The sequence below is a fragment of the Podarcis muralis genome, chromosome 1 (assembly GCF_964188315.1).
Source record: "Podarcis muralis chromosome 1, rPodMur119.hap1.1, whole genome shotgun sequence".
In the NCBI taxonomy this organism is placed as follows: Eukaryota; Metazoa; Chordata; class Lepidosauria; order Squamata; family Lacertidae; genus Podarcis; species Podarcis muralis.
The window spans coordinates 80,686,223-80,705,487 of record NC_135655.1 but is presented as its reverse complement, the minus strand read 5'-3'; the positions used below and the strand labels follow the sequence as shown (position 1 = coordinate 80,705,487).

Below are 19,265 nucleotides of genomic sequence, written 5' to 3'. Positions count from 1 at the left end.
ATTATGCAGGGCAGGGCTCCCCCCCCCCAATATTTTATTCAAGCTGGCACCCTTGTCCCCACTCCAGCTATTCTGAATTGCTGTAAACTACTTAAGGCACGGTTAGTGTGTTTTTGTGTGTGTGTGTGTGTGTGTGTGTGTGTGTGTGTGTGTGTGTGTAAGTGAGTGAAAGCTCTGATTGTAACAAAACCTCTAGGCAGCTTACACCCCACCTCAAATATTTTAATTCTTAATAAATGTGGCTGCTTCAGACCCCCCCTTTTAAGCTCTGGGAGTGGACTGGAGAGAAGCCTCACCAAATGCAGTCCGCTCCTGTTGCCCCGCCCCCAGGCTGCCACAGATAGGCCAGAATTTGAATCTGGTTTTGGCGGGAACCCACCAGGCACCACAATGGCCAGGGGACAGGAGCAATGCTCAGGGGGACGTGGCATGGCTGCGGGAGGATGAGGAAGCCCCATGCTGGGTTGCAACCGATGCCCACCGCTGGAGTGGGTGAGCGGCCATTTTAAAACATTGACATGATAAACATCAACAGTAGACAAAAAGACAAATTGACAGGAGACGTCTAGCTAAGCTACCGTAAGCCTGAACAACAGTGTTTTAAGGAGGTGCTGGAAAACATCCAGCGACTAAAAAAGCAGCATAGAAATATTTTAAATGAAATAAAAATAATGCTCTAGGGCAGAACTTTCCAAACTGTGTGTCATGACACACATTAGTGTCGGCTGCAGTATGTAGGTGTGTCACCCAAACGCTCTTCGCACTGCTGCCGGGGCTGGAAAGGGATTAGTTAACCTCTGGTTTGCTAGTAAAACTGGGTTACTGTGTTGTGAAATGATGCATGTCTAAAAAGTGTGTCGCCAATATGAAAAGTTTGGAAAACTCTAGGGTATAGAGAAGCTCTTTAATAGAAGGGACCATGGCAACCATAACCCTGATGAAGGTAGAACTGGGACGTACCTGCAGGAGAAGGGCGGGGTGGATGGATATGACCAAGCAAATAAGATCAAAGGTCCAACAGCAACGAATGACACTTCTTTAAAATTCTGAGCAAGCTTCCTGGTTGACTGAGTAGAACTCGAACACCCGAGAGGGAAAGCAGAATCTGCAGGGTCGGGAAATACAGTGAGTCCTATCACCTCTCGGTAGCTTGGGTCATTATTAGGAGGATCATTGCTCACTGTTGGTGGCCGAGGCCTCTCGCAGGAAGGAGGGAGGGGTACGGAGAAAGACAGGGAGGGAGAGTCTCCAGGGTAAAGAATTAGATCTTTTTCATGCTGCTAGAAATAGGGCAAATGGGGAAGACAGGGGTGGGGTGGAGGTGGCAGTGGATGCGAACCCATTTGCCCTTGAAACAGGCAATAGAATACCTAGGGTGAGATTCAATGTAGCACTAAGTGGGGTATAGGGAACAAGCTCAACTCACACAATGGAACAATCCCACCCCTTTTCCTCCCTTGCATCCCCTGAACCAGTTCTGGAGGTTCCTTTAACCCTCCAACGATGATTTAAGGGGCATAAGGGTGGATGGGCCAGGGGAAAGGAGGGAACTGCACACATATACCTCATCTCACCCATACAACGACATAGTTAAATCCCACCCCTATTTCTTACTCTCTTTTAGGGATGGGGGAGAATTTCAATTGTTTGTATTTAAAGGTGAATCTACCTAATCTGCGGGATGCAGGTGGCGCTGTGGGTTAAAACACAGAGCTTAGGACTTGCCGATGAGAAGGTCGGCAGGTTCGAATCCTCACAACGGGGTGAGCTCCCATTGCTTGGTCCCTGCTCCTGCCAACCTAGCAGTTCGAAAGCATGTCCACGTCAAAGTGCAAGTAGATAAATAGGTACCGCTCCGGCGGGAAGGTAAACGGCATTTCCGTGCGCTGCTCTGGTTCGCCAGAAGCAGCTTAGTCATGCTGGCCACATGACCCGGAAGCTGTATGCCGGCTCCCTCGGCCAATAAAGCGAGATGAGCGCCACAACCCCAGAGTCAGCCACGACTGGACCTAATGGTCAGGGGTCCCTTTACCTTTACCTACCTAATCTACACTTTCGAAAACAATACGCATTATGTAATCAACCTTCCAAATTCACACTTCTCCAAATTTTGCAGTGTAGTTTTCCAGCCAGTTAACATATATTCATGAAAATAACGTAAAAAAATGCATAATATAAGGCGAAAGTGCTTTCCATAACTGTGTGCGTTAGGCACAACTGAACCCAAAATGTGCTTACTAGAAGCAATTTTGCCTCTACACCAAGCATTGCCTCTCTGTACAATGCTGATGAATTTTCATGAGGACTTTTTTAAAAATATGGCAAACTAATGTGGATAACTAAATTTGAAATTTGAAAACGAGAAACCAAGAGAATGAAATTGAGAGAACCGCCCATCCCTAATCTACTGTATATATATGATTCCGGCATTAAGTGTATCTGTAAAAATCACTGGAGCTACTACTACTGCACTGGAGAGCGTGCAATTCTGATGTATTTAGAGAACAGTCTATAACCAGTCTGTGTCAGTTGTACATTCGTTCATTCATTTGTTCATAAACCTGTTCTGTCCCATTTCTGCATCAGTTTGTGATTTCTCCCTGAATACTTTTGTTTGGCTAGACTGTGGCCATGAAAGGTGATAATGCCTTTAATTTGCCTGAGTGGAGACTGTGTGTGTGTGTGTGTGTGTGTGTGTGTGTACAAACCTCTGTACAAAGGTAAAAGCCACATCCATTGCTCTGTGGTTCTGGCCCTGCCTGCCAGTAGCATGCAGTTCCCAGAAGGCTGCTTACAAATGTGGCTGAAAAAGTATTTCCACCCCTGCTGTATACCAGTCTTCCACAACTTGATGCCCTCAAGAGGTTTTTGGACTACAACTCCTACCAGCCCCAGCCAGCTTGTTTCTACCAGCAACATAGAACTGTCTCCTGTCATTGCATATGCCCGAGGGAGCCCATATCAAACTCAGAGCAAGGAAAAACAATGTGCACTTTTCATGAACGAATTCATGGATTCTTTTCTCTTTCCCCTCTGTTACAGTAGCTGCATTGCTCAGCATGGACAACCAAGCATTCGTGGCTATTCCTCACCATGGTGTGATGGCCAGCCACCCAAACCAGATTTTGTACCCAACTGGTGCCATGCATTTGGGTGGCCAGCCGCTTGGAACAGGCTATCCAGGGGGCAATCTCTATGTAGGAACTGAGCCAGCTGGTAACTTACGTACAGAACGCAATGGAGAACCCAGGGTGCTAGGGGTAAGTGACCCATCTCATACTATGGTCTCTGGGGATTATTGTGATCACCAATAAAGAGTTATATAGCAAAAATAATTATGTAAAGAACAGAAGTATCTTCCTCTATGGTTTCTTTGTGGACTAGCTTATACACCAAGCATTGCCTCTCTGTCACAATTCATCCACCCCAGCTCTGATATTCTGATTCACATCAAGGGATGTGGGGAACTAATTCGGCATTGAAAGGTGAACTCAACTCATCTAATTCACACTCTCTGGCACACTATACGCACCAAAATGTAGCCATCTTTCAAAATGCACACTTCTCTGAAATAGGCTTCACCGTAAAATGTTTTCTATTTGGGTACAATTGCTGTGCTATATGTGTGTGTTTGGCAAAACTGCATGCTGAAATGTGTGTGGTAAGATAAATTCACCCTGAAGGAAAACTTTCTGGGGAGGGAGGGAAATTGTGATTTGTAGGGAAATGTGGAGAACTGAAATTAAGATTGGAAAAGTGAGAAACGGAGAGAAATTAAAAATGGTCCCATCTAAGCTGAACACCTGAAATATCTGCTTTCATGCAGATGCGGGATGCGGGTGGCGCTGTGGGTTAAACCACAGAGCCTAGGACTTGCCGATCAGAAGGTCAGCGGTTCGAATCCCTGTGATGAGGTGAGCTCCCGTTGCTCGGTCCCTGCTCCTGCCAACCTAGCAGTTTGAAAGCACGTCAAAGTGCAAGTAGATAAATAGGTACCGCTCCGGCGGGAAGGTAAACAGCGTTTCCGTGTGCTGCTCTAGTTCGCCAGAAGCGGCTTAGTCATGCTGGCCACATGACCCAGAAGCTGTACGCTGGCTCCCTCAGTCAATAAAGCCAGATGAGCGCCTCAACCCCAGAGTCGGCCACGACTGGACCTAATGGTCAGGGGTCCCTTTACCTTTACTAAGCTTAACACCTGAAACATCTGCTTTGGGGGGAAATCCAGGTTTCCCTCTTCCCCTCACCCCCGCCAGTTTTCAGCAGTACTTTTAAAAACTGAGTTGCAGTGGAATTCCCCCACCCCACAGACACACAAAACAATGTTTTCTGAATGCCACTTCTTCCCAAAGTGTGTTAAAGTTATCTATATCTATATCTACATCTATATAAACACACACCCTTTCGCCGCACTTCCACAATCCTTCTTCTGGCTGCTGTTAGGAAGGGAGGAACTTTATATGAGGCATTGTGTGAGAGTTGCTGCTGCACTAGGTGGGGTGGATGTACCCCAAACCAGGAGCTGGTAGCACCTCTTTGGCCCGGGTCGGGTGAGCTTAGCTCCCCCCTCAAACAACACATGTAGCTGTTTCAATAGCAAAGCCTAAATGGTGGAAAGGCAGGATATGAAACTGTAAAATAAACAAACCAACCCGTGGCAATTTTCTCACTCCTCTTTTGGCTGCGTACCTTTTCGTTTGTTTTAAATGTCGTTTTTACAACCATACATTTGCACGATATATAGGGCGTGTCTAAAAAATGGATTTTTGAAACTCTGAAATGCTGCTCTTTGGGAATGGGGAGGGTGTTTTATGAAGACACATAAGTTGGTCAGCGCTCTGGACAGTTCCTTCAGTTTCAAATTGACAGAATTTGTCTCCCCAAACAAGGACTGTCGAAGATACTGGGACTCATCTCACCTATTCTATTCAATTGTATTATTACAGGCTATCCAGATTCTGATTGGCTTGGTTCACATTAGTTTTGGGAGCCTCTTGACCCTTCTCTTGGACAGAAGCCGATCATACACTGTGCTCTCTGGATACGTGTACTGGGGCGGACTCATTGTAAGTAGGACCAGTTCAATTCAAACAAATTCAAACTATGCCAGCCACTTCCCCGTTTGACAAGTGATTGCTGCAGGCAACCTTTCCTCTAAGGGAAAGAGAACCTCACCATTCAAGAAACCCTAAGAATAGGGAATTAAATAGCAGTTAGATGTTATATGAATTCAATAGCACTTGAATGTGACATTTCGATGACTAATTGCCTAGTCTTTTTACATCCAACAGTTGACCAGCAGGGAGGTACCAACTAGGTGGAAAATTGGCCTTGTCCACATGGTTTCTGGGATCAAATGCTTTCTGTGCATTTTGGAACGGACATGGAAGCAGCTCTGAAGCTGAGCCTAAATTTAGCGGTCATTTGTATAAGAAACCCAAATTGCTGGTTTCTCTTAGGGATACCAAACTGAATTCAGATAATTTGCCAGGTTGAGTTCAGACAATTTAATGCAGATAGGGATACCAACATATAACATGTGTATGTGTGTGTTCAATTTATTTGGATGCTCAGACACTACATTGAGGAATCGCAGCTTATTAGCTCAAGGCTGAACTCCAATTTCCTATGCTTTCCAGGAGATGGTGGGTTATGCATCAAAGACAGGAATGGTAACTACAACAGAAAAAAATCACATTCAGGAAATGCACGTAGTGCATTTTTCCCTGTCCTAATTATCTTGCCCCTGGCCCCTTACTTTTGCCTCATAACTCCTGTAGACAGCCTGCCCCATTTGTCAGCATCCTCTTTTATCTGCATAAGTCTTTTCCCACCTGAATTTGGAGTGAAGTTTTACTCTAATCCTGATTTGTTTTTCTTGTGTGACCCAGTTCATCATTTCCGGATTTGCATTGGCGATAACTGAGCATAACAGATCATCCCTACAGGTGAGTCTGGTTCCTCACATCCTGCCCTGCCTCTCAACCCACCATTTACTGCACATATATTGCACACTTTCTTTGGGAGCTCAGTACAGCTTACACAAGACTTCTAAAAATCCTCCTGTCAGGACTTCAGGGCTACAGAATCTGTAGCATCCTCCTTGTTCTGAATTTCCCCCCAGATAAGAGCAGCCAACTCTTATTGGAGTCCCAAACCTCCAGAGGACTTCTCAGAGAGGTCTTGGAATAGCATGGAAAAGCTGAGACTCTTTTAATCATTGAGCCTTCTCTGCAGTTACTGTGCAAATATCCTAATAAAATAAAATGGCGTTTTCTTAGAGAGATTCCTGGAAATAATCTGACTTCTATTGGCAGTTGTTTCTAAGGTCTGACCTTGGACTGAAGCAGTATTTCATCCCTGCATAATTGATCTAGGAAGTAGCCTTGTCCAAAATTTATCAAAAAAACAATTTTTTGATACTTAAAAAAACCCCACATTTTCTTTTTCCAAGCTCTTCCTGAAGACCTGGAGAATTTCAGTCCACCCACGGATAATACCTGCAAAATTCCCACTTCTTTTAATGCTCACAAATAACATGGGGGAATTTTGGGGCGCCATTTTCAGACAGCCCTAGTTTTCACATAGTCAAAAGGAGGTAAAAAAAAAAAGGGCCAAACTCTTGCAATTCCATTAATAGAGATGGTGCCAAAAGTTCTAGTCATGCATTTTAAAGCTGCATCTGTGGAAGGGTAGTGGGAAGTGTACAGGAAGATCTGAAGTGGGATATAACCATGTTTGGCTTGCATGCTTGCAATTCTCTCCACCACAAGGAACCCTAGGTTCTTGTTCACAGGGAGGACAGTCACTGCATCCGGTCAAAGCACTTCCTCCTTTCAACCTTCCCACCCAACTCAGGAAGATGTGGGGCGGGTGGTGGGGCTGGGAGCAGTGTGCACAGCCCACCTCCCAAACCATGTTTAAGAATATCTGAATAGGGCTGGGGTAGCCAGCATGGTGCCCTTGAGATGTTGTTGGACTACAACTCCCATCAGCCCCAGCCAGCAGGGCCATTGCTCAGGGATGCTGGGATGGCCAGCAACACTTGGAAGGCACAGTATTGGCTATCCCTAGAATAAGGCTTTTGTCAGGTTGCTATGCAGCATGACCAGAATAGCTTGTACCCTAAGGGTGTATTTGTTTCTTACAGATGAAAGTCAGCGCATGCCTGAACATTGTGAGCACTCTTGCTGCAACTGTTGGGATAATTGTTCTCCTCATAGATGAAAATGTTTTTTCTGTTTATTATACGCCCTCTGACTTAATACGCCAGGTAAGCCTGTTTTGGGGAATGTTGAGTTCTGAACTTATTTTAGCAGCAGTTGAATGGGCGGCATCTGAAAGCTCCCTTAACCTGGATGGGGTTGGCTGCCAAACTCCTGAGATTTTTTTTTGTTTTCCACTGTAATCCTCATCCTTTATTTGCTCTGCCCTCATTATATCCCTTGCCATTTACCAAGTGGTGTGAAGCAAAACTGCTACTGGATAGGAGGATCTGGCAGGAGGGTAGTTTAAGCCAGGGAGATAAAATAGGCCTTTCTTAGTCACCTGAGCCATAAAGGAATCAGGCGGAGCTTGATTTAATATAACGGCAACCTCACAACTTTTTAAGGCTGTGTCTCCTTCCACTGCCAGCTTGTAGATGGGGCAGGAAAGGAGTTCACAAGATGAACTAGATCCCAGCACCAACACTACTGCACAGACCATGCAGAGGTAGAGTTATATCATTGACTGCACTAATAATACTAATAAGGCTAATGCTAATGCTAATAAGTCGTCTAGCAACAATTGAATTTAACATTTCAGCCACATAGGGACTAGTTTGGCTCTTCAATGGCAAATATATTGGAACCAGGGACAGTGAATTAACCGTGTACCCTGCTCTCAGGTACAGCCAAGCCCCTCAGACATCACTTGGACTGCAGAGAAACCCTGCTACAGGCTGGTGTGTTAAAAAAAAACAAGCTCTGCAAATAAACCTGACTTCCTAATACCTGTGTGGAGCCTGAATCAGCCACGGACGTTAATAGATGACAGAGGGCTCATCTGTGCTTCTGCTTGGCCTGTGCTTTCTAGGCAAGGGTCCGAGTGCTTTTGTGTTTTCCCCACCCCCTGGAAAACCCACTCTTTAGTGATAAATCGGAACAAATGGCAATCCGCAGAAAACCTGATTGCCATGTGCTCTGATTCAGCACTGAACCATGGGGGGAGCTGCAGGGCAAACAGAAGTGTGTAAAAGCCCACAGTGGTGATTTCTTAAGATCAGAGCTAATTTTAACTTGTTTCCATTATTTATATTTATATATATACAGGCAATGATTGTTTAGTGTGGGGGTTATGTTCCTGACTCCCACGCATGTTGGCGGAGCACACATAAGCCCACCGCACCCCGCCTCCTTTCTGGCCACTTCCGGGTTGCTATGATGCATGTGCTTGCGGTTGCACATCAATTGGACACATGTAAATCGGCCATTGCCTGTATAAAAAAGCATTCAAGTAAACGAGTGTCAGGGGTTCAGGAGCAGAGGCAAGGGCAAGGGAGGAAACAGAGAGCGAAGGGGAGGAGGCAGAAGAAAGGATGAGCGATGACGACGACCCGAGATCTCCGAGTCTCTCCAGTGAGTCGGAGGATTCACAGAAAGGAGCACCAGTGGCCAAGGCAAGGGGGGAGTTTAGGGGGGCACCCCAGGGAGATAGAGCCAGAGGGGAATCAGAGGAGAGCAGTTGGAGATCGGGTCCAGCGTCACCGCCAGAGAGCAGGGAAGAGGAAAGGAGCCAGGGGGCAAGCGCTGGCAGCTCACAGCAGGAGGGAGGGCACGAGTCAGGGGTGGCCACACCTCCATCTGGGAGCGAAGAAACGGTTAGACGGAAGGTGGAAGGTTGGGCGCGCGCGCCAAGTTCAAATGCACAGGAAGGAGGCGCAGTAGGCAGCCCGGAAAGAGAGCCGGGTCCTAAAGCCCGGCGCAAGGAGACAGGAGAGTCCGGGGGGTCAGCGTCCGAAGAATCCCGGAAGGAAGAGACCCAGGGGGGCAGAGGGACCCAGAGAAGAACAGTCAGGCGGAAAAGGTGGAGCAGGGCTAGGATATTAAGTTGGTGTACGAGGGGCGGAGATTCAGACGGAGCTTCGCCGATCTAGCTACTAGACGTAGGGTTGCACGCAGCAGCTTGAGAATGGAAACTGTAACTCAATAAAGACTTTTACTTAATGACCGTTGGCTAGCGTGATCCTCTGTGAGCTAGGATCTTGAAGCAACCCTGACAGTAAGCTCCGTCTCCTGTATTGTGGGCATCTACAGCCTCGAGGAGAGGAGAGAAGCAGGTGCCTACTAGTGAGCTCACGAACGGCAGCCGACATGACGGCTGAACAGCAGATAGCGGAACTCAGAGAAGCAGTGTCACAGCTGAATGCCGAGGCTCTCGCATCCAGGAAGAGAGAGGAGGACGCAGCTGCCGCCTACAGGGATCTCCAGGTCAGGTTGGAAGTGCTTACGAAGCAAGGGCAACAGACACCCAAACCAGAGGGGATTGGGTTGGGGAGACGCACAGGCGGTCTGGTCTCTCACTTCGATGGGAACCTGCAACAGTATCCCAATTTTAAAGCAGACGTACTGTGTGCACTGCAACTGCTGAGTAAAGATTTTAGAGATGAGCAAGAGAAAGTGGGGTTCATCATGTCTTATTTGCATGGGGATGCCAGAGCATGGCTGCGCAATTTATGGAGGGATAACGATCCGGCGCTCCAAAATGCGAATGCCTTTATTAAAGCGATGGATGCGTGTTTTTTATCAAGCATTGACGTGGATCTTGCTCGGCAACAGATTCATGGACTGAAGCAGGGAAGGGCCAGCGTACGGCAGTACCATGCCCGCTTTTTCGCCTTGGCCAGTGCCCTAGAATGGGACAGAGATGCGACCCCTGTAAGAGACCTTTTCTGGGAGGGACTAAACAGCTCTGTAAAAGATGAGATTGCGAGGGGGGAGAGACCCCGGACCACCCAGGAGGTCGTGCAGAGGGCGCTGGCAGTGGGGGTACGGCTGGAAGGACGTCCGTGGAGCAGGGACGAAGGGCGTGGAGGGCGCGAACCAGCCAGGGGCTCCTCCTTCTTTCCCAGAGAAGCAGCACGTACGCAATCCACGCCTCCGCCAGGGGGAGGAGCTGAACCGATGGAGGTTGGAGGTGCCAGGGCTCAGTCAGCAACCAGAGCCCTAGCACCAGCAGCAGTGAAAGCGAAGCCTCCTAGAGGGAACAGGAAGTGTTACGTCTGTGAGGAGCCAGGGCATATGGCGAAAGAGTGTCCCCAGAGGCTCCACAAGCTCACTGCAGCCTCAGCAATGGCGACTGCAGCAACGCAGCAAGGAGAACCACAGCAGGGAAACGACGCTGTCTGGCTGGAGGAAGAGGCACTGGGGCCCAGCCAGACGTATTAATGATGCAGTCCCCAGAGATTTTACAGCCCGTGAACCCCCTCCCGCCCAAACCAGTGGTGAGGCTCACCGCGTCGCTCCAGCTGCCCAATGGCATCACCATGGACGTGCCAATCACCATTGACTCAGGCAGCAATGCGGACTTTATGGGGCAGGACTTCGTCAACCAGCATGCTATACAGTTGCTGCCGGCCACACTGCCCCTGCAGGTGGTCACGGTGGATGGCAGGGAGCTGCTAGGAGGGCAAGTGGTGCAGCAGACGCCACCGATGGTGATGCGACTTGGGAATCACCAAGAAGTCATCAGCTTCAACGTCACTCAATTGTCGGACACGCCCATTGTGTTGGGCATGAGTTGGCTGGACAAACACAGCCCAACGCTGGCTTGGTACCAGAGGCAGCTGACCTTCGGCTCTTCCTTTTGTGCTGAACACTGCATCGTGCCCAGGCAGGAAGGAGAGGAAGAGGAGTCACAGCTACTGCTAGGCACGCTGCAAGCGATTCCCCACAAGTACGCAGAATTTTTGGAAGTTTTCTGCGAGAAGGAGGCAGACAGGCTACCCCCTCACAGGCCATATGACTGCAAGATTGACCTGCTGCCAGGGGCGGCGCTGCCTAAGGGGAGACTGTATTCCATGTCAGAGGACGAGCTGCAAGAACTCAAGGAGTTCATAGATCATAATTTGGAGCGCGGTTTCATCCGAGAGTCCAAGGCGGTGGGAGGCAGCCCGGTGTTCTTCGTTAAGAAGCGGGATACGCCCCAAAAGAGGCTCGTAGTGGATTACAGGATCTTGAACAGTGTGACTAAGCCGTCGGACTTCCCCATGCCCCGAATTGACGACCTCCTCGCAAAGGTGCGGAAGGGCAGAGTGTTCACCAAATTGGATCTGCGAGGTGCGTACAACCTCATTCGCATGCGGGAGGGAGACGAGTGGAAAACAGCCATGTTCACGCCACTGGGGACCTACGAATATAGAGTTATGCCTTTTGGATTGCAAAATGGCTCCCACGTTTTTCAAGCATTCATGCATCACGTGTTGGCGGGACTCCTCTACAAGACGTGCGTCTGTTTCTTAGATGACATCCTGATCTTTTCGGAGTCGCAACAGGAGCATGACAAACACGTCAAGGAAGTACTGAACAGGCTGAAGCACCATAGGCTCTACGCCAAGCTGGAGAAGTGCCAATTTGACGTGACGGAGGTGGATTTTCTGGGCTACAAGCTGTCTGACAAGGGGCTCGCCATGGACAGCGCCAAGGTTCGAGCGGTGTTGGATTGGAAGAGCCCGCGCAACCGGAAGGAGGTCCAACGGTTTGTCGGCTTTGCGAACTTCTATCGCAAGTTTATCAAGGGCTTCGCTATGCAGACGGCGGCCATCACTGACACGCTTAGCTCCAAGAAAAAGAAGTTCATTTGGACAGAGCAGGCGGAACAGTCCTTTCAGGCACTCAAGCGTCTCTTCGCGTCGGAAGAGCAGCTGCTTCATGTCAACCCCAGCAAGCCGATGAGGGTGGAGACTGACGCCTCGGACAGAGCCGTGGGGGCGGTCCTGCTGCAGAAAGACCCGCAGGGGGTGTGGCGACCGGGAGCGTTTTACTCCAGGAAGCTCAGCAAGTCCGAGCAGAACTACACCATATGGGACAGGGAGTTGCTGGCCATTTATGCAGCGTTCAAGGCGTGGAGGCACTTTCTGATCGGCGCCAAGCACACGGTGCAGGTTTGCACGGACCACAAGAACCTAGAGCACTGGCGCACGGCACAGTTCCTGAACCAGAGGCAGATACGTTGGGCTGAGTTCTTTGCGAACTTCGACTTCCGAATAGAGTATGTCCCGGGGGACACCAACATCATGGCGGACGCTCTCTCCCGCAAGCCACAGTATCTGGAGGAAGCAACGCCAGCGGCCGCCATGCACATCTTCGCACCAACAGTGTGGGCGTGCGCCGCGGCAACCGTGGATCTGGAGGCGGTGCGACGAGCGTTGCAAGGGGACTCCTTCGCGCAAGCAAAGATCTCAGAGGTGCAAAGGGGCAAAGCAGCGGCCGACGGTTTCCAGCTAAGAGATGGATTGCTCATCCGTAAAGGGGCCATCTACGTGCCGGGAGACGAACTTCGCGCCAAGGTGCTGCAGCAGCTGCACGACGCGCCCACTGCAGGGCACTTCGGCAAGGAGAAGACGGTGGAACTAGTAGCCAGGGATTTCTGGTGGCCTGGAATGAGAAGGGAGGTCGCGGACTACGTGGCGAGGTGTGACACCTGCCAGAGGGCGAAGCCAGTGCTTAGACCGCCGGCCGGACTGTTGGAACCGCTGCAAACTCCGGCCGAACCTTGGGAGAGGGTGGCCCTGGACTTTGTCACGGATCTGCCCAGCTCGAGGGGCAAGACGGCAGTGCTGGTGGTGGTGGACTTGTTCTCCAAGATGGCACATTTCATTCCGTGTGCGAAGGTGGCCACGGCGGAACAAACCGCCAAACTGTTCATAGACCACGTGTTCAAGGTTCACGGTCTGCCACGGTCTATTCTGTCCGACCGGGGGCGGCAGTTCATCTCAAATTTCTGGCAGCGGCTGATGGGCTTCCTGAACGTCAAGATCAACCTGGCGTCGGCGAGACACCCGCAAACCAACGGGCAAGCAGAACGGGTCAATGCCATCATGCAGCAGTACTTGAGGTGCTATGCAAATCAACAGCCTGCGACGTGGGTGGATTACCTGCCGCTCGCCGAGTTCGCTTACAACAACACGAAGCACGTGTCCACGGGGGTCACACCGTTCTTCGCCAACAACGGGAGGCACCCCAGAACCTTCCCGGGACTGGAAAGGCTGGGGGAAGGGGAGCCGCAGACGGCAGATGCGTTCGCGTCGGAACTGCAGGAAGTCCACGATCAGCTGAGGCGCCACCTGGAGCTGGCCAAGCACGCATACAAGGTACAAGCGGACAAACGCAGAAGGGTTGGCGAAGAGCTACACGTGGGGGACTGGGTCTGGTTAGCAGCCCACGCAGTGCCGGCCAGGTCGTTGGCCAAGAAGAAACTAGGGCATAAGCAACTGGGGCCCTATCAAGTCGAAGAGCAGGTCAACCCGGTGGCCTTCAGGCTGGCGCTTCCGGAGGGTTCCAGAATGCATCCGGTATTCCACAGATCGGTGCTCACTCCCTACAAGGCACCGCACAGGTTTCAGGAACCCGGAACGGCGCAGAGTCCGGCCAGAGACAGAACAGGGCACGCAGGAGTGGCACAGAAGGAGCGCATCAACGAAGTCACAGAGATTTTGGATTCCAGATGGGGGGAAGAAGGGGTAGAATACTTTCTCGCCAGGGAGGGCACCCCGGCCAGTGCGAACAGTTGGGTGCCGGACTACGCCTTGGACGAACCTCTGCTCAAAGACGAGTTTCATGCCCTCTTCCCACATAGACCGATGCCAGCAGACTTTTTCGACGACTGGCTTTTCACACCCACGCTTTCGGGCAGCACGTTCCGGGGGTTCGACTCTGACGAGGACCCGATACGAGACGTCCGTTCCCCGGAGGGGTCGCCCTCGGGATCTGCCTCAGAACCCTCGTATTGGTGGGACGACAAACCAGAGGAACAGTGGCGCAGGAAGTGGCAAGAAGGTCCAGGCCGAGCAACGCCGCCTGGAGGAAGCGAGGGAGAGACGGACATGGACATTTTCGGGGACGATCCAGGTTTCGAGCACGGCGGCACAGAGATGGAAGCAGAGGTGACCGTCGTCGACGAGAGAAGGGAGGAAGAACCGGAAGACTTCGGAGGGAGGCCCGCTACGGGAACCGAACGGTACCCGACATTCGTCTCCTTGACGCAGCAGCACCCAGCTCCAGCACCGGAAGGAGGGGAAGGGGGAGTGGGGGGCTTCGAGGGGGGGATGGATGTCAGGGGTTCAGGAGCAGAGGCAAGGGCAAGGGAGGAAACAGAGAGCGAAGGGGAGGAGGCAGAAGAAAGGATGAGCGATGACGACGACCCGAGATCTCCGAGTCTCTCCAGTGAGTCGGAGGATTCACAGAAAGGAGCACCAGTGGCCAAGGCAAGGGGGGAGTTTAGGGGGGCACCCCAGGGAGATAGAGCCAGAGGGGAATCAGAGGAGAGCAGTTGGAGATCGGGTCCAGCGTCACCGCCAGAGAGCAGGGAAGAGGAAAGGAGCCAGGGGGCAAGCGCTGGCAGCTCACAGCAGGAGGGAGGGCACGAGTCAGGGGTGGCCACACCTCCATCTGGGAGCGAAGAAACGGTTAGACGGAAGGTGGAAGGTTGGGCGCGCGCGCCAAGTTCAAATGCACAGGAAGGAGGCGCAGTAGGCAGCCCGGAAAGAGAGCCGGGTCCTAAAGCCCGGCGCAAGGAGACAGGAGAGTCCGGGGGGTCAGCGTCCGAAGAATCCCGGAAGGAAGAGACCCAGGGGGGCAGAGGGACCCAGAGAAGAACAGTCAGGCGGAAAAGGTGGAGCAGGGCTAGGATATTAAGTTGGTGTACGAGGGGCGGAGATTCAGACGGAGCTTCGCCGATCTAGCTACTAGACGTAGGGTTGCACGCAGCAGCTTGAGAATGGAAACTGTAACTCAATAAAGACTTTTACTTAATGACCGTTGGCTAGCGTGATCCTCTGTGAGCTAGGATCTTGAAGCAACCCTGACAACGAGGAAATTACTTTTCTCCCTTTGGGTGCCGGATTCATCACACATTAGCAAATGCCAAATCTAAAAATTGGTGATCCAGATGTTGGTGTTGTCAGAACCTCTTTATGAGTGCGTTTCAGAACCATAGGACCTGGGAATCTGAAGTTGCAACAATGTTTAAGGCAAAATACTGATCAATCTTAAATTAAAATGTTTAATATTTAAAATATTATTTACTATTACAATTGAACAGTATTGCTATCTGAAGGCAAACACTGGGTCTTTTATTTTATCATCTATTACTTTAGTAGTTTTCTGTGGTGATTCAGTTATCCTTAATTGTGTAACCTTAATATGATCTGACGGCATGGCTTTATGTTTGGCAGAGAGTAGCCCTAGGACTTTTAAATGTCATCTTGATCTTTGCCGTCCTGGAGTTCTTCATTGGAATGGTCTCTCTAAGTTTTGGGTATGAAGCAATATTCCGTCGAGGTGAAGAGGTAAGCATCTCCATGGGACTTCTTCTGGGGTAGGGGGGTGAAACTTGGAAGATGTTTGCTTTGGGAAAATGGGAACCAGGTGGCCTCTAGAGAATTAAAAGGAGGAGGAGATGCTACTGGGAGAAAATTAAGTCAGTGGTGGCATCTGGAAGGATGTAAAGCGTAATAATAGCATCTGAGACCTTCTAATTGTTCATTGTAATCTACTTTCCAGGCAATATATGATGTGCCAGATGCAGTCATACCACACCAAGGAAATCTTCTGCCAATAGGTCCTCCTCCATCTTATGAAGCATATGCCAATCCGTGCTATGAACCCTCAAGCCAGGGAGAATAGAAAAGCCAAGATGAGATTCCTAAGAACAATTACACCCAATTCAGGTCTTCTGGAATGCCAAGTCAATCACAAACTTCAGATGTGTCTCTGCTGTGTTATGTACATAGTTTTGGGAGAAAGGCCTGGGAATAAGAAGGCATGTCTCTTTGAAACTCCACTGTTGCTGGTACAATGTCCTAGCTTCCCCATTGTAAAGCAACCTACCTGTCGCGATTCAAGCATTCTTCAGCCAGAGATAGACTGATCAATCTGATTCTGTCCTGTCTCAGTTTCGCTGGCTTCAAATCATAGGTCTGTTCCATGCGGTTGTTGTATAGCTTTTTTTGTTGCTCAAAGGATGGACAAAAAGTTTCTATTTAAATTGGGCACATTTTGTATGCACCTCTTATGTCAAACTGACACACTCTTTTCATCAAATATGCATTTCCCAATACTTTTCAATGCATTTGCCTGTAAAATGTGAATTTTGTAAAAAAATTAAATTTAAAATATGTGTGCCCTTTACACGCACCAATAATGTACTGCAGAATCCTTATAAAGCTGCGATCTGACTGGGAGTTGTATTCTGATCTGCAAGCAAGTCCAGCCTTGTCTAGGGTTGCCATGTTTCAAAAAGTGAAAATCCAGACAGAAAAGTTGTTGAACTTTTTTTGGCAAAGTTTTGAGCTATTCCTGAGGGAAATCAGCAAAAATGACCTTGCTGACATGGATTTTCCAGGATATTTAGCCAATTTCCACACGGACACTGCTTGTGACTGCAGTATTCTGGATATGTCTGGGAAATTATGGACTTATGGCAACCCTAGCCTTGTCAGATTGGTTGAGTTCACTGCAAAACAAATTCTTCCTCTGTTCTTACCATACATGCACTGGAATTTCTTCCTGGTTATTCTCATCTATGAGGACAGGGGGAGGAAATCTCTTCCAGTTCTCATATTTTAGTGAACAAAAACCCCAGGGAAAAAAATCAATTTTCAACTATCACAAAAAATAGCACTAAACTTGCACTGTATTCCTGGAAGTGGCTTTTAGGAAAGTTCAAATATAATGCAGAAGGGAACAGTTATGGAAACAGAATAAACTAGCATATGAATGCAGCCTAATTCAGTATAAGGTAGCATCCTGTGTCCCTTTGAGAAATATAATGAAGTTCAATGCCATTAATAAAAAAAAGCTAAAACAGAACGAATAAGCCTCTTTAATGCCTTATATGTCAAAGATGACCCCATGAGCAGAGTGGGGCTGCATTTAGTGTGCCTTTGGCTCACCACCAACTTCCATACGTTGAGTGTAGTTGATTGAATAAGAGAAGCCTACACATATATAGTGCTACCTGATCCGGACCCCTGATTCTGCCAAGGTTCCAGATTGCAGAAAAGCCTATGCATGGAAAAATATTCGGATGTAGGTTTCCCTTTTTCATATGCTATGGCCACTCCAGGGGTGGAGCTAGCTGCTCGAGCACCCGGAGTGGCGCACATGCCGTGCACTCGGGGGCGAGGCAATCTGCCCATAGGGTGGGGCAATTCTCCCAGGGGGTGGCCAATCGTGGTGTGGCAGTGTGATCCTCCCGGTGGGAGTCCGATCGTGGCACGCTGGCGTGATTGGCCCAGGGGGGATTTTGTCACACCCCCCTCTGGGATGACACCCGGCGCAGCCTGCCCCCACCGCACCCCCCTTCCTACACCCCTGGGTGCTGCTCCACTTCCCCTTCTAAATGGGGAGTTCTTTTAGCCAGCGTGGTGTAGTGGTTAAGAGTGGTAGTCTCGTCATCTGGGGAACCGGGTTCGCGTCTCCGCTCCTCCACATGCAGCTGCTGGGTGACCTTGGGCTAGTCACACTTCTCTGAAGTCTCTCAGCCCCACTCACCTCACAGGGTGTTTGTTGTGGGGGAGGAAGGGAAAGGAGAATGTTAGCCGCTTAGAGACTCCTTGGGGTAGTGATAAAGCGGGATATCAAATCCAAACTCTTCTGTCAAAATGTCTTGCGGAACCTTCCAGCGTTATGGGAAATTCCAACCGTCACTCTTCATTTGCCTCTTTTCTCTCAATCTCTGTTCTAATATCTAGGTAGCCTTATGCCAAGTTTCTAATGGACTGTGATACTCTGAACAAAATAATCCTGACAGATTTACCAGTGCATTGACTGGTTTTGCCGTTAAGCGAGAGAAAGGAGTCTTGGTTTCCAAGCTTTTTACTGCCTCAGGAGGGTCACATTTTTTCACCATGACAGCATAGCCGCAAGTCATGCAAAACATCCTTCTTCCCATGTCCATCCATGAGACATGAGCTACTGTGACGATGTCAGCTCAGTTTCTCTTTGAAATTTATACCAAAGAACTGATTTGTAGCCATGATCCTGACCACATCAACTTTTTAACCATGGCTGAACTATTTTGTTTGCTTTCCTGCAAAACCATCACATCACATTTTAATTTAAATATTGTCATGAACTGATTAAAATGAGACTTGTAACTTTTACACATTTTTTAATCTCCTGGTTTTATAACTTTAATTTCATAAATGCTTGTAGTTAAGAGATGGGATTTCACTTATATGGATAAATATATGGATAAACCTAAAGTTACAACCAAAATATATGAACCCTACATTACTGCATTAGTTATGAAGTGCACAATGGGTTTCCAAAAGAAAAAACGGATGTGAATAAATGTTAGAAGCAGAAACGATGACTGTTCTCTCTCTCTCTCTCTTTTAATTCGTTAGTAGAAGCTCTTTAAAACATCCACTTTTGTTGCCTTTTTCAGCTATTCTCTCTGAAGCTAGGTCACTGTGTGTTCAGCATGCCCATTTTGTCCTGGGTGGAGTTGTGTACAGCCCTAGAATATTGCACCTCAGGAGAGGAAAAGAACAGTCAGATGATAATATATGAGGTTGCCATATCTCAGGTTACACATTCCACTCCTTTGTAATATGACTGCCATGATCTCTAAGGAAGCTTCATGATTCTAGCCAAGAAAATCATTTGAAAACAAACCTGGTGTGTTCATAACTTTGCCATTAGTTGTCCTGTTCATGTAAACTTCTGATCACATAAAAGGAGTACAAACCTTCCATCATTTCCTGGTTGAAAGTAAGGGCACTCATAAAAATCTTGTGTTCCTGCTTGGGTTCTGCCACGGTTTCCAGACCATTTTAAAGGAAATGTCATGCAACACGTCATGCAATAGTCATGCAATAGTTTAAGCAGGAAGTTAGAAGTGCATTGGTAATTGTGGCTAAGCTACTGCCACCCAGTTTGAAGCTGATATATCAGCCAAAGCAGATAAAAGGTGCTTCAAGTCACATAACAATTCAAAGTGTTGGTGCTGACCTTTAAAGTCCTAAACGGCCTCAGTCCTATATACCTGAAGGAGCATCTCCA

General features: G+C 48.9%; 1 protein-coding gene across 2 annotated transcripts; it reads left to right on the top strand.

Annotated features, from left to right (window-relative positions):
• The first annotated feature begins 965 nt into the window (after positions 1-965).
• On the top strand, positions 966-17,066 carry LOC114600886 (membrane-spanning 4-domains subfamily A member 15-like). Of its 2 annotated transcripts, none has more exons than XM_077932738.1 (7): positions 966-1,112; positions 3,043-3,260; positions 4,944-5,063; positions 5,889-5,945; positions 7,148-7,270; positions 15,431-15,544; positions 15,759-17,066. In XM_077932738.1, exons 2-7 carry the CDS (start codon positions 3,060-3,062, stop codon positions 15,879-15,881), a joined length of 738 nt encoding a protein of 245 aa, XP_077788864.1. In that variant the 5' UTR covers positions 966-1,112; positions 3,043-3,059; the 3' UTR covers positions 15,882-17,066. The 2 variants fall into 2 exon arrangements, with proteins under 2 accessions (XP_077788864.1, XP_028593515.2); XM_028737682.2 differs by having other exon boundaries at positions 980-1,125.
• Positions 17,067-19,265: the final 2,199 nt, after the last annotated feature.